Raw genomic sequence first — 15,205 nt, 5'->3', positions numbered from 1 at the left:
AAAGATAGAACCCAGTACATGTCCTACCCACTTAGGCAGAAAGGAGATTATGTATATAAAATGCTTTTACTTTAGCTGTGTTCAGACCTGAAGAAATGTTTCTTTACAGACTCCGTTCCCAAAATTATTTGTGCTATTACATGTGACATAGAGAAAATGGCCTAGACAAGTCAAGGGACATACATTCTGGTTCTAGATATACAAACTTTAAATGCTAAAGATAACATTGCTCTGCCAGGACAGATGTGGGCTGGGGAGGGAACATGAGCTGAATGGTTTATCCTCACAGCCTGCATGGAGATCCTGAGGGACACAAGAGGAATTTTGTGCTGCAAGCACTGTTCTGTGTGTTTGCACAGTACCAAACTATCACAACAGTGCCCCAGTTTCCCTGGGGCTTATAAATGGTGCTCATTGTACAGTTCCAGCAAAAATAACATACCCAATTTGGGCTTTTCATAATTAGATTGTTCTACTCTATGCTTATAGGAAATCCAGTTAAAGTTTGATTTCTCTTGTTAGATCAATAAGAAAATGATCTTTTACTTCCCAGGAGGCTGTTTCTGGGTCTTACTACCTATTTGACTGTTAGTGGGTAGCTACATTAGGGATGTTGCGTGCTTGTTTGTTTTTCAGTGAGTTGAGAATTTAGTGAAACAAGTCAAGTGTACTCTTAGTGCATCCCTTTTTATTTATACATGCGTGTACACATGCTTCCAAGTCCCATTTCACAAAACAGTTTGTCATTCCAGCACAGCTCCCCGGTGGTCCACTCTGGTAAGCCAAACACCAGAGAATTGGTTTCTACTTCTTGTCAATCATGTTCATATTTCTTGTTTTTTTTTTCTGTATGGGTTTTACTGCCAATAGATCAGTGCCTGCATTTGCAATTGGGCTGTGCCTGTGTCCTACTGTCCTGGTTGCCAGCAGTATACTTCATTGTTGTACAGCTCTTTCTTGGATATAAAACACTCTTGCTATTCCTTAAAGACATTTGGAGCTCCTTTGTAACGTGCCTTTTGGGAAAACCAGAATCATCTTCCATGTTATATCTTCCTTCCTATATAAGGTTTGTTATTTCAAGAGCCAGAGCCATGAGGGATGTGCACTCATGTTTGTAAAAGCTGCAGAGTGTTTGGCTTCATCTTGTTTACCAAGTGCTTAAAACTTTGCAAACTCATCAGTGTTATGTGAATCATTTGGATGTTCACAACTTCACTGGAAATGAGTTGTAGACAGGTTTCCACTTGCAGTTCTTTCCATTATTTATTTCTCATTAATTTCATCCATTAAATCAGTATGCTCAGGAAAAAGTATGATAACTTCTCTGTTCTGTCTCTCAGGACTTTTTCCCCTGGGTCATGGCAGTTAGGGTAAACTGGAAGAACATAACTTGTCCCTGCTTTAATAATTGCAGCCTGCCTACATCCGTAAAAAAACTTCAGCTGATCCCATATGGAGGCACAGGACAGAGGTGGACTTGGTTATATAGCTTAGATCTCCTCAGGACTGCAAATCTCAGCTTTGCAGACTGTACCATCATGGCCAGTGTGAGTTCTCAATGCATGGCATGTGATCCATTGTCTAATTCTCAATCTCTCCTAGATGCAGACAAGTTGCTCTGTCTCTCGCTTCACGTTTTCAAAGTGATTTAGTTTGGGAGTGTTTAAATCTGGGAGTTTACTTCAGACTGTCTGTAATTATTACCTCCTACTAGATAAATGTGATTCAGGTGACTTGAATGTAGCTTGCTATGCATTTTCTCAATATTTTATTTCTTTAAACAACATTTTATTGAAATGTGTCCAGCTTCAAACACTGAAACCTGTGGGGAGCAGCTAAATGTTTTCTTGTATTGAAAGCAAAAGCTATTTTAACTTTGTGGGCTGCAGGATAATAAGGTATGATTTATTTGTGTAGAAAGTTCTTGACATTTCACCAAACACTCCCACTGTTGTTGAATTGGTCACTAATACATTATTCCCTTTACTGTATACTGATGGGAAAAAAGCACATTAGCATTCATCAACTCCAAAGGCTGGCTGGGAAAGCCCCATAGGAAATTCTGGTCAAGATATATACTTTTCTCGAGCAAGTGAGATTTTGACAATCCAAACCAAAATTTTAGTTAAAGAAGGATGAAGATTGTGAGGTGAAGTATTAGAGGTGTATGTAAGCATTAAGGGAAGGGACCATAAATTATGGGAGAGTTGTCTTCTAGCTCATAGCCTTGCTGCTCTTGGTTCTCCATGCAGGGAGCCCAAACATTAACTAATGATGGAGTTTCAAGTGGAAACTGGTGGCATCCTGTGGATGCTTCTGGATATTTGACTTTCAGTGCATTTCAGTATGGATTTTGTTTCCATTAAGCAAAGCTTGCAGCAATTTTACTTTTAATCTTGGAAAACAGAACTGTGGCAAATGGAAACTAGAACTATCTTATTTAGATTTGATTTAGAATTTGTTTGAAAATTATGACTGATAAAGCCATAAATATACAGTAGTTAGGGAAATAATTGCTCTCAGGCAAAACTTCAGAAAATTACACCCAACCACTCTCAATATATTTTTTATTCCAAAATAATAATTGTAATAGTAATTATGCTGGTTCTTTAAGACTTCCTCATTAATGATGTCCAAGGCACTTCACAAATAATAGCAATGAGATTTGATTGAAAAAATTACTCAGTATGCTGTTTCTTGGGACCTCAGGAAGAAAGGGAGGGTTGGAAGAATGCCGTTCACTCACAAAATGCTTTAGATGGATGGATGAATCATGAGAAGCAGGAGAGAAAAGAAAGACTTTGCAGTGAAGATTCAGGAAGTGAAGTGATCAAGTAACTTAACGTATGGGAGTGAGGGAAAGTAAAAGTTTAAAGAGGTACAACAGCTCAAGGGAAGGAGCAGCCTGTGACCATGAGTGGTGGTGTTGATGAGAGAGAGGCATCCTCAGCAGCAGGACTGAGTAGACTCAGAGTGTGGAGGAACAGGCACTCAGGCCACCATTCTGCATGGACCAAGGCCATGAAAAACTCCTGTGAGCAACAGAGTAGCTGAGTGATATTTTCCAGAGGTACCACTGGTGTAACTGAGGCTAACAGCAGCATGTGCCTGGTCCTGTCTTTGGCACAGGGGCTGGATCCAGGTTGCAGAGTTGGGCAGCCTTTTTTTTTGGATTTTGGGCACACATCATAGAAAAAGAACAGGGTGGAAATCTAAAGTGAAGTGCTTATCTTCTTTTTCTGTGGTTCAATGCAAACAAAGACATCCCTTGGAGAGACCTCATTTTCAATTTCAAATCTTACTTAATATAGTTCCCTAACTGAACAAGTTTGTGATACAGCAGTGGTACAGCAGACCTCATTTATTTAGCACATCTGTTTCTGGTGAGTGTTAATGTAGCACATTCTCCTAAAACCTTCCATTCAAGGATGGCATTATGCTTTGATAAAGTTCCCTTTAGTACTAGCAATCTCATAAGAAATATTCTTGTTTTATCATACAGGGTTCACCCTGGAAAGCCCACAGATAGTGTCATCTCAGTCAGGTTCTGAATATGTACTTTTCTTGAAGCCAGTGGGGTTGTTTATTATTAGCCAGTTTCCAATTTAAAACACCAATTCTTATTAGAACAGCCTAATTTCAAAAGTCTTTCAGGAATTTACAGCCTGTGCTCTCCTTCTTTGCTCTAACTGCCTCATGGTGGGAGTTTTGTCTGCAGAAGACAAGAGTCCTCGTAGGCCTGGCAGCTACACAGCACAAACTGTGCGTTAAACCGGGCATCTCCAGTTCAGTCTTTGGTTAGCCAGCAAAGAGGATCACCTTCTGCTTCAGATGTTCACCACAATCAGACACTTCTGCTTCTGTGGCAGATCTGGTTACCTGCAGGAAAAATTCAAGGAGAGTTTAGCCCTGCTTTCTCTGCCTTCTCCTACCTTCTCACTAGTGAAAATGGTTGTCCTGAGCACCACCTCTGCTGGCACAAGTGCCTAATTTAGACATGTAGCCGTAAGGATAGTGAAAAAATTTTGCCTTCAGGTGTGGAGGAGAGAGACTGAAGGATTCTTGAATAATGACAAAGAGGTGTTGATTTTTTTTCCCTATCAGACTGCAGTGGTTGTAGAGGCCAGGATGCAGGTTGCTTTCTTGTCTGAAGAGAGGGATTATACTGATCAGAATGTCATAGGAAGCTGCAAGTGATGCATGAGCACTCACTTTATCTTTCTCAGCGAGGGAGATTGCGTGACAGCTGCAGGACTTGTCTCAGTAAACAACAGATCACAATACTTAAACACTCTGCAACATCCTCAGGAGAACAAGAAGTCTTTGGGTTTGCTCACAGTGGGGCTGTGTGTGGCACTGCTCAGCCGAGTTTCACCAGCTGGTGGTGGGGTGCAGGGCTGTGGCCACATGACACAGTGCAGTGCTCTGTGAGGTTGCAGGCAAGGCTCTTGAGGAGAGGAAGAAGTGTCAGGGTGGTGCTTGTCCCATCTGGCAGCCAGCTGAGGAAAGCCAAATCTATTCTTTCCATAAAGTCCTGTGCTATGTGGGCACACGCCTTTGGTCCTGTAAATCTCAGGCAGGGCAAATGGACATGCTTATGTCTCATGGACACACATCCAGATCCACCACTCTTGCAGCACTGTGGCATCCTCTCTTGTTCTTTATTGGCCGCAAGGAACACAAGTGAAACAGAGAGGGATGAGACTGACCTCTGTGATGGAACAGAACTGCTGCATAATGTAGAAATGTGCCAGATTGAGAATGTAAATTGCAGTCCTTCAATATCCTTCTCTGAGGTGGCCCCAGGACAATTTACCAGCATACTGTCCCATACTGGAAGTGAGCATTCGTTCATGTTTACTATTTAGTGTTTGCTTTATCTGGGATTGAATCCCTGAGTTCTTCCTCATATATTGGTGTGTTTTGCCATCTGTTCCATATTAATAATAAAAAGTAAATAAACAAGCAGTTATAATTGTATTTTTTCAAAAATTTGGTTTGAACTAAATTATTTATTCTTCATATTGAAACAATTTAGCAACATTTGTTTTGAAGAAACGATTAAAATTTAGGAAATAAAGAGTCAAAATGCTTGGTATGCAATATGCAATACTTAGTGCCTCCTGTATATCACATGCATTACCAATAATTACACGTTGATGCACCAGCCAGTATCCCTAAACCCATTTAACAATTGGAACCACTGAGACATTAAATAGTTTCATGATTTGCTCAAGACAGAGAACTCCTGTGTCAGTGCTATTGGGCTCTTGGGACCATGCCTACATCTCCAGCTGTCATCTCTTGGGGTGGAAGAAGCTCAGCAAGATCTGTTCAGAGAGAAGCTGTAGACATTAAGGGAAAAGGCATAAAATCATCCAGATCTTTAAATTTTACTATGTTTATTGTGATTCCTATGGCTCTGTGGAGGCAAGACCTGAGTCTTTGGTTTGGGGATTTTTTTCCTTCAGGATGATAAAAAACAGAGCCTTTTCTTCTGTGCTGTTCTATTCCTTGGTAGCTGAGGAACAGGACTATTCCTTCTTTTACAAGACCAAGAGAAAAAAGTCTTATTCTTTATTTTCCCCATCATCTCCTATCCACGTATTCTGGGACAGTTTGGAGAGGGACATTAGCAACTCTTGCTTCTTGGATCTCATGGAAATGGAATGACTCACTGCAAGCTGCTATCACAGTGGCTCACAGGCCACTCATGGGTTAGTTCATTGCTCTTTCATTTGAGAAGGGGCTTTGTAGCTGGTCAAGACAGGAAAAATTGTTTGAGTGGGCAGGAAATGAGGTAGAAACAGGTCTAGAAGGTGAAGACTGCTAGGAAAGAAAGCAGGAATGGGAGGAGAGGTGAATATGGGGTCAGAAAGGTAAACTGAATGAAACCATGAAACTGAGACAGCTGGAAGAACATCTGAGTTGGGTTTAGGTATTGAGGGGAGAGAGAAGGAAACTGCTGGTTTGGCCCATTTTGTAGGAGGGCATGTATTCTGTCAACCGCCTTCTAAGTCCTCAGAGCTGTGAGTGGAGATCAGAGATTTGAGAAGACAATGACACTGGAAATTGCAGCAGTTGGGATGAGGACATATTTAATGTACAATTAAAGATTTCAATGGATCAGGTTTAAAGAAAGAAAGAAAGAATACCAGCAATGAGGTGGAGGTGGTGATGGGAAGACAAGACAGCAGGGTGATATGTATGTGTAGGAGGACTTCTGGGGTAAAGCCAGATTGAGTTTTTGGCCTCATAAGTAAAGTTGAGCTCTGAGTGCTGACACATTTGTTTGCTCAGCTCTGCCCATGCAGCAAAAGATTTCTCCCGCCCCTGATAAATTTGCTAAATTGTGGAGTGGTTTTGCATTGTGGAGGCTACTCTTAAAACTCAGCATGGAGTTGGAGTAAAAGTTAATGTCCAAAGTCTATTGCACTAACCTGTGGTGTGACCTACAACTGAGAGCTAAAATTTAAAATGAAGCTGATATTAAAATATGATTCATTGTCAGTCCAATAAAGATAATGCTGTAATTTCATTGGAACATCTATGCATTCTTGGAAATGTCCACACTTGCAGCATTTGAGAAGACAGGTGATAGCATGGCTGGGTAATTATTATCTTTCTCAGCTTTGGTTACAGCCTTGTTTGCCTTGTCTCTGATGGGTCTGGTCAGGGGCCCACACACAATGGAAACTGTGGCCTCAGTCTTAGCAGGCAACTGCCTACTTCATGGAAAAGCTGTGAATACTGAGGATAATTGAAGCAGAGGATGGTCTGAGATGGTAGGTCTGATTCTGAAAAGGGGACATTTCATCAGTCTGTACCAAGAAGAGAGCCTGAGGCCTTTCCTTGTTTTACAATATGATTTGCATCTCTTGGTCATGGTTCAAATCCAATACTGAGAGTCCTCCAGCCTAGTGGGTGGTCTGAAATAAAACTGAGTGGTTTAATCACTATACATCATCTGCCCTGTGCCAAGGCTGAAGCAAACCAAAAGGGGATATTGTACAAGTTACAGGAGTCATGGCTGTCATCTAAGCTTTGCCAGGAGTGCTCCAATACTCACACAGTAATTAAGCATGTCCTGAACTAGTAAGCTGAGTTAAGAGAACTTAGAAGAGACCATGCTGCGGCAGTAAGGGAAGCATTCAATGTGTGATCAAGTTAGCACTGCACAAAAGTAGGTCTGGGTATCTGCAGAACAGGTACTTCTTTATTGCCATTGAGTCTGACAGGTCCAAAGTGCTGTGTATGCTCGACTTCATTGCACAAATTTTTACTATTGAATCAGCCTGTTTTACAGAGCGTTACATAAGGTATGGGATTCAGGTAATCTTTTCTGGAATGGGGACCCTCTGAAGTTATCTCTCATAAGGTCTTTTTATAATTTCTTTGAAGATTTTCTGTGTAGTCCTAGGATAGGAGCACGGTTAGTCTGTGCTGGTGGGTATACCCTTATCTTACACAAAGAATCCTTGGTCCTGTTCAGTTTAGTTTCTTTTGCTTCAAATAGGAGATCCTTGCTGAGAATTATTTTGCAAGACCTGTTGTTGAATAGCACTGTGGGTAGCCACTCCATGCACCTACAATGGCTTTGCAATTTTAAGGCATGGGCATTTAACATCTCTGCTCTTGTGTGATGTGTGCTGGACACTCAAAGCTGTTACAGCCTGCTGGGGATGGGAGCAACACGGGGCTTAAGTGAGATGAAGCAGTGAATGCTGCCCTTCAGACAGGGAAGCCTCAGCTCAGTCTTTACATATTTCCTTCGTCCAAAACACAGAGTGAGGGTGAGGTGAGGTGCAGTTGCTTTTGACATCAAGACTCAAGTATTACCAGGTTTACCATATCTTTAGAAGGTGATCCAAAAACCATCAAACTCAGCAGAAAACTGCTAATGATTTGGAAAGCTTCTGGATCAGGCCCTTAAACCCAGCTCCTGCAAATTGGCTTGCTGTGCTTTGTGCTGCTGAGTAATCCTGGTCCCAGCCCTGTGCTCTCAGGAAGTCAGAGCAGAGCAGTGTGCTGGAGGCTGCAGGGACTACCCTCTGAAATGGCAGAGAGCCTCTTTTCACCCTGCCTTAGGCTTGCAGAATAGCTGAGCACTGCTGTGCCTGCAGACTTACATTTCCTTCAAAACTTTTGTCTTTGCAGCTGGATACCTGAGCCCCCTTGAGCTGTAGAGGGACCCGCGGAGTTTTAGAGGTTCTGAATCAGATATCTGGAAATGGATGGTGTTGGAAACTATTAAACTTTTGTTCATTAGTTTTCATGTGGAGGAAGTGAGAGCACAGATCTTTAACCCCCTGGAAATGATTAGAGACAAGAAACACAAAGGAGGCCTTGATGAACATTTTGCCCCTAAGCCATGTGGTTCCAAGTTTTCCGTCTCCTGCTGCCGACATGCCAAGCCAGAGACTTGGTTTTTAATTTTTCATACTGTTTTTAAACAGATACTTTTGCAAATGTAAACATACCCCAGCACTGAAGGTTTCCAGACAAATTAAAGAGTCAGCACTGGAAAAATCAACCTTCAGAAGAAGGTCAAATACAAGCAATCTCTGGAGTTCATTGGGTCCATATGTGTAAACTTCAGCTAATATGGGGTGGACCTAGGGCAGCATTTACCTTGAAGTACTGAGTTAGTTTCAGAGTGAAGTTGAAAATGTTTTTAGGGATGCCTGTGGTCTGAGCAGTAGATTTGAATGTGTTGAATGAAAAAAGATCCATGTCCTGATTCTTGGTTGTAGTTGCATTCCCTCTTAACAAGAAGAAAAAAGTTTGGGAAGGAAAATGTGCCATTTGGCATTAATTCTGACGACTTGCATTTATACATTGTTATGTGGGACCATGCTGGGTTTAATAATCTCCAACTACATGCCTATAAAAGCTTAATTTTGCTATGAGGATGCATGCCTTTCAGCCTTTAATTTAATAACTGGGAAGGGTTTCTTTATAAGTTGTACCACCTGCAGTACTAATAGAAATCAAGACAGTGCCTGTTATTTCTTGGGCTTGATTGACATTTGAGCCAACTTGGAAAGATTCAAGCAAACTACTGCCTTTAATTTTTATAAAATTATTTTTACCTGTAGTTTGTCAGAGCTTGCCATTAAAAGGAAGCACTGATGAGTGTACCTCTCTGAAGTGATGAACTTTTGCTTAGAGCAGCAGATGAAGAAATATTCTTCCTGCTACTGCACTGTAATAGTAGGTTAGTTAGTAGGAAAGAGTCAGTAAAAGAGGAGGTAAAATGACAAGAGAAATTATGGCCTAAAAGCAGGATCCTTAAAAGGTATCATCATTATGTAGCAATTCTCTAATCCTATCCCCATCACCAAGAGAAATGCCAGAAGATCTGCAGCACGTCAGCCAGCTAACCTGCCTGAAAGGTGTTATTGTTGCTGGTTCTGCTACTTGGCTCAGAAATGTCTCTGCAGCTAAAGAGCTACAGAAAAAGAAGTCAGAGTCCCATTAGGAGAATGCCAGAGGTGAATCTGCAGTGCCTCCCTGGTGCTAGTACATCATTAAGGGTCCCAGAGGAGTGTAGGAGGATGCTTGAAGGTTAGAGGAGTTATTCCTTAACTCGTGCCTTTTCATTGAAGAGCAGAGGAGGTACACGTGTTGTGTGTGCTTACATAGTGTGACAGGAATGCTGAGAAGGGCTGAAACCCTCCAGCCCCAGCAGCAGAGTTTTTATTATTGTGAGGATGGAGGTCTCACTGTTGGAGGGGCCCTGGCAGTGTCCAGTTAGGCAGGGCATGGGGCCAGGCCAGATGGTGTCCAGCTCTGTGGTGAGGGACTATAGGAGCTGTTTTGAAACATGGTGGTGTTCGGGGCAGAGGCAGAAGCTCCATGTCAAGGTCCTGCTTTGGAAAGAGAGGCAGGCCATGTAGACTTCTTATATATGTTTTCTTCAGGTTTCAATAACTTAAGGGCTTGATTAAGGTTCATCCATCCCTGGAGGGAGAAAGGACTTGAAATTGCACCACAAAAATTCCTACCTCAAAGGTTTCAAACCATTGCACATCTGTAATCCTGTGAAGCATGCCAAGACACCACAGGCCTTAGTGAGATTCCTCATTAGCATTGTCCTCTCACCCTGTGGAAAGGGATACTAATGCCTGCAACAAAGTGTTCGAACCTGACTGCCTTCAGTGAGACTTTTCCATTTATCTTTGGGGATATAAAATGGAAGTGGAACATATTTTTTTCAGAGCTCTCTTGAACTGGTCTGAACTGCATCATTATTGTTATGAGTCATCAGGTCATTGGCCTGTGTAGTGGTATCCTGTTGGCATGAGACCAGAAGATGTTACCTTCCATGCTGAGCCTCCTGGATCTTCAACAACCAGTCCTTGAATGAGGCAGGGCTACTTGTCAACAGGTCATGGAGGGATTAGAGTAATACTGATTTGGTCTCATCTGTGCCTTGCCCCCTGAGGTATTTGGTATTCTCTGTGTATTTTACAGCCAGAGTAGTTAACAAAATAAATTCTCAAGAAAAGTCCTCACAGTAAAGCTGGATGACTTTCTGAAAGACATATTTAAATCTATTCCCAGTTATTTTGTGCAATAAAGGTGTAAGGTGGGAAATTGAAATTCTGTGATCTGTAATATACACAAGGTCAAAGTTGGTGGTGGTATTGAAAGATAGGAGGCTGTGAATGCCCTAGCATCATGCCTGAGGGTACCCTAAAAGTAGTAATTCACATTTTGTCTTTTAAAATATGTGTATTATTATTATTTTTTTTACAACAGGACTTCCTGCCCTAGATTGCTCAGTTGATGTTAACAGATGTAACTTCTAAAAGAGCTTTGTCTCTCCGAGCAAAGCATAGCCAGATCTATTGCTTTGCATTTAACCTGTGTGATTGCATTTTGGATAGTTGCCTAGATGGGCAAATCCAAAGCAGTTGATAAAGTCAGTCTCAAGGCTTTGCAATTGCTCAGCCACAAAGATGCTGTGATGACACCCAACATCCCACCATGTAAAAATGAAGGAAGGATTTAGCTGATAGGCTGTGAAATGCTAGGTAAAGTGAAACAGAACAGAACCTAAGACCTGAAAGAGAAGTCAAAATCTGTCATTGAAGCTGCCAGGTCTTGAGTGCAGATCACTAGTATTCTCTAACTTGATTCTTCATCATTTGGCACAACCTTCTCTTTCTGGCAGGCAGCAGTTTCCCTTTGATTAGCACAGAAGGCAAGGCTGGGGAAGTGTTATGGCAGGCAGCCTCATTCCTTTACACCACTTAATCCTGACACTGAAGATGTTTCCTCAGTTTTAACCTAGTAAAATTGAGCTGCTGTTGTCTCTGAAACCAATACTGACACTCCATTGTGGATGTGAAAATAACTGCTGAGATGGCCTTGTGTTTATGTGTGGGTTTTTTGCACGTTCTGCCGAGAATCAGAATAAATAGAAACCCTTTAAAGAGGTTATTAATTAGCCTTCCCTTGACAGATAACTCAGTAGGAAATCCATTAGTGGATGTCCGGGTGAACTCACTGCTTCTGGAGCAGCTTTACTGTTTTCTGCTTTCTCGTTTCCATTGCAGATCTGAAGCCCTGGGTGTCGAATTTCACCTATCCAGGTGTGCATGACTTTTCTCAGCTTGCACTGGATGCCAACAGGAACCAGCTCATTGTGGGAGCAAGGTAAAGATAATATTTTGATGAGTCTAGGGTTGCTGCTCAAGCTCCTTCCCTTCAGGTTCTGGCTTCAGAGGAGAGTGTGTATCCAGCTTATGTGGCCAGTTTTCCCCTCGAAAAGAAAGCTATAATTTATGTAGAGGGATTTAGACATCCAGTATAATTGCAAAGAAGAGAAAATTACTAGAATTAAAAAGAAAAAAAAAAGATGCTATCAAAATGACTGGTTAATGAAGCAGAATGCTGGCATCTCACTCAGTATTGTGAATGTTAGAAGAGCTACAGTAAATCATTCTGCATCATCCCTCTGCCAGCACAGAATTTAACTTTATGGTTTATTTGCCATGGCAAGACTTTTGCTCATCTACACACCTTTGAGTAAGTGATAGAGCCAAGGTAAATGGTTGCTTTCTTCTCTCTTAGAATTCACTTCAGAATCTGGTAGCTTCATCTGGCTGATGTAGTCAGATCCTCACCCAGTGTGTTCTGGTGCAACTCTTTCTTCTGGCCCGCTGTATATAATTATCATATATTTTCCTTTATTTTTAAACATTATTTTTATTTAGGATGTCACAAGAAGAGAGGGGAAACACATAAGCACAGGCAAGGTCTTACAAATTTAGAGCTGCATTTGTAATGGAGAAAAGAGCTGTGTTTCAGTGAAATAATATATGTCAGAAGTGGTTGAGTCACAAGTCCCAACAGCAACTATTTTTTGTTGCATAATAAACAGATAAGACAAGCCAAAAACCAAAAAGATACTAAGCATGGGCTAACAGATCAGTTAAAGTGTAACACTTAGAACATTGAGGTATCAGTCACTGCTCTTAACAAAAATGGAGGGAGAGTGCTTTCTTCCGAGTGTATTCAGCAGTAGAGGACAGGGACATGAGGAAGAGAGGTGGAAGAACTCATGGTACGAGCAAGAGAAAACAGCAAGATATGTAGCAGAAGGAGAGTTTTATGCTTCACAGAAACAAGTGAAGTGTGATTTAATATACATTTTCTGCCTGTATATGTGCAGTAAATAACAACACTTACCTTCCTGTAGCTGTTCAAATTGCCAGAGGCCCTCCTGCTTTTCATACAGAAACATTTTACTATTCAAGCTGAGGCTTTACTTGTGCTGGGATCTTTAACCAGAAATTATTAATATTTATTACTTCAGAACAGCATTGCTTTGGGGATGGCTGTGAACAGTGCCTTCTGTCAGGCATTGCTCAGGCACGGTGCTCTGAGGAATTTGTGGTTTACATAATTGGGCTGCACGGCAGGTTTCCCCCACGCAGTCCCTCACCCCTCCCCAAACCCCACAGCACATCCTGAAGGGACTCTCTGCCTCCCGGAGAGTCTGTACAAGCCTGGTTAGACAGGGGTACAACATCATCACAAACAGGGGAGTGACAGCAAAGCTGGCTTCCCACTGGAGGTACACTATATTGCAGGGTATAGCCTCATGAGGAAGCAGTGACAAGTATTTATAGAATTTGCTTGCAAAAGTCAGTTTTCATGAAGCACTACCCACCTGACTGGGAGACTGAAAGTTTCAGTGGTGCCGCACGGCTGCGCCGCGCGGTGCAGGGTATGTTTAATGAAGATATCATTTCCTAGGGTGTTTTTTTTTGATTGGATACACATGCTTGGTGTGGAGAAAGTGGGGAGAGCTGAACCCATTTCCTCATCTAAACTCCACCCTGTTAAAGGTGATCAGGAGAGATTCTTGAAAATGGGGTATGGATGGGGTCCTTGCTGCTGTACGGCTCTGGTTGCACTGAGCTCCTGCTGGAGCTGTGCCTGAGAAATGGGAAGGGGAAGTAAAGCCTTTTCTGTTCCCTCCTTCCCTGATAAATCCACACCTTGTTCTGGACTATTTTTAGGGGTGATTTTTTGAGTCATTAGTTGCTCGTGCACCATCTGCTTGAATTTGCAAATGAAACAATACCTCAAAGAGATAGGAGCTGTCTCTATCCATCTTTGCAGAGTGTAATTTATGAAACCTAAATTTAAATGTTAACCATGTTTAAATGTGCTGCTGTAGATCATATTAGTAGTAATGCCAGCTATTCTGGGGTTGTGGAAGGAGTTTGGGATCAGGGTGGCGTTTATAACTACTCCCACTTCTCAATTTCCTGGTTAACATCATTCTCTTAGATGACAGAGTTATAAATTATTTCAGCCTGCTTCTGTCTGTCTCTATTTAAAAGCAGTATGACCTCACCACAGCATCTCTTTGGCTTAGTTTGTCCTGTGTTTCAAAGCTTCATAGAAAATACTTCCTAGAAAACCCGGGGGTTCACAAGAGTTTTTGGTTTCAGGAATTGGACACAGCGTGACTGAAACTGTAAGAGGTATTCAGGGCATGCCATGCAGACAGGCAGCTAGAATAACATGAGGCTTGGATTTTTAATCTTTATCCTTATCTAAGAGCCCTCCTTAAATGACTGGTGCTGTTTGAGAGTAAACCAGAGGAGTTTGATAACTCCACTGCACCAAACACCTGCCAAGTTAAAAACCCAGAAACAAAAGAATTAGTTTCAAAAGCCCACCATGGTTTCTAAGCAACGTATTTACTTGTCACATCATTTGTAAAATCCAAACGCTTGAGAGAAAGGATATGAATAGTTTAGAACATTGTAAATCTACACTCCCTATATTATGAGTCACATTTCATTAAGTATAAAAACACACATTTCAAAAATTCATGACCTTCATTTTGACTCACAGTTCACATGTTTTGTTTTTGTTTTGGGTATAGTGTTAGTGTTTTAATGTACTGCTTTTCTTCTGTGAATGAGTGATTGTTTTGAAATATTTGCTGCTTTTTTTCAGCTCTTGAGCACAAGTGATTGCCATTCGAGCTTACTTTAATGGGAGGGAAAACTATAATCTAGACCTCATTATTAGTGAGAAAAAAATTGAAAATACAGTCACAGTGATTTCACCTGTCTGTTGGAGAAGCTGTGCTCTGCTGTGTCACCTGTGCTGTAGGCAGGGTGCCCAGGCCCCAGGAAGTGTGAGTTTTGTGGAGGAGGGACATGGTATAGCTGTGACATTCCACCTCCTCAAGGAGCCTTACTCCTCGAGACTGTCTGATTGCTGGCTGGGCACAGACACAAGCCAGTAAAGTGAAAGACCCTGCATGGAAGCAGGCCAAAAATCATACTTCACAAGAGCTCCCTGGTGAGGACAGCATAAAAGGTGTGAAGGAGGGTGGTTGAGACACCGTGTGACAATCTGGCACAACAGCAAGCTGAAGGGAAACATCTTGGACAACAGGAGGATGGCACCCAAACAAATGACTGTACAGAGAGTGGCTGGGAAGTCCTAAGGGAAATATTTGACTTTTCCCAGAAGGAAACTACAGGGGTGTGAGCTCAGGGCCATAGCCTGATGAGGCAGCTGATGTGAGAGGCAGGGCTACAAGGGTCAGCCATTTACAGTGAGTGGAGGTATTACTGAGGGAAACCAGCCAGAAAACATCATGGCCAGAAGCCCTCATAGTTCTGCCTGCCAAGAGGGCTGTCAGCTCCATCAGGAGATGGGA

General features: G+C 41.9%; 1 protein-coding gene across 6 annotated transcripts in view; it reads left to right on the top strand.

The window, feature by feature from the left end:
* The window catches only part of SEMA5B (semaphorin 5B), a 264,183-nt gene that overhangs the window by 138,474 nt on the left and 110,504 nt on the right, over positions 1-15,205 (top strand). For all 6 annotated transcript variants that reach the window (XM_071435281.1, XM_071435279.1, XM_071435280.1 and 3 more), the window contains one exon: positions 11,568-11,667. In XM_071435281.1, the coding sequence (XP_071291382.1) occupies positions 11,568-11,667 (100 nt within the window). The remainder of the gene's footprint in view (positions 1-11,567; positions 11,668-15,205) is intronic.

The sequence above is a fragment of the Agelaius tricolor genome, unplaced genomic scaffold, assembly GCF_023055355.1.
Source record: "Agelaius tricolor isolate 1412-34295 unplaced genomic scaffold, bAgeTri1.0.p SCAF_10, whole genome shotgun sequence".
NCBI classification, from domain to species: Eukaryota; Metazoa; Chordata; class Aves; order Passeriformes; family Icteridae; genus Agelaius; species Agelaius tricolor.
The sequence above is the reverse complement of the archived record's forward strand: the minus strand, read 5'-3'. Positions and strand labels throughout refer to the sequence as shown.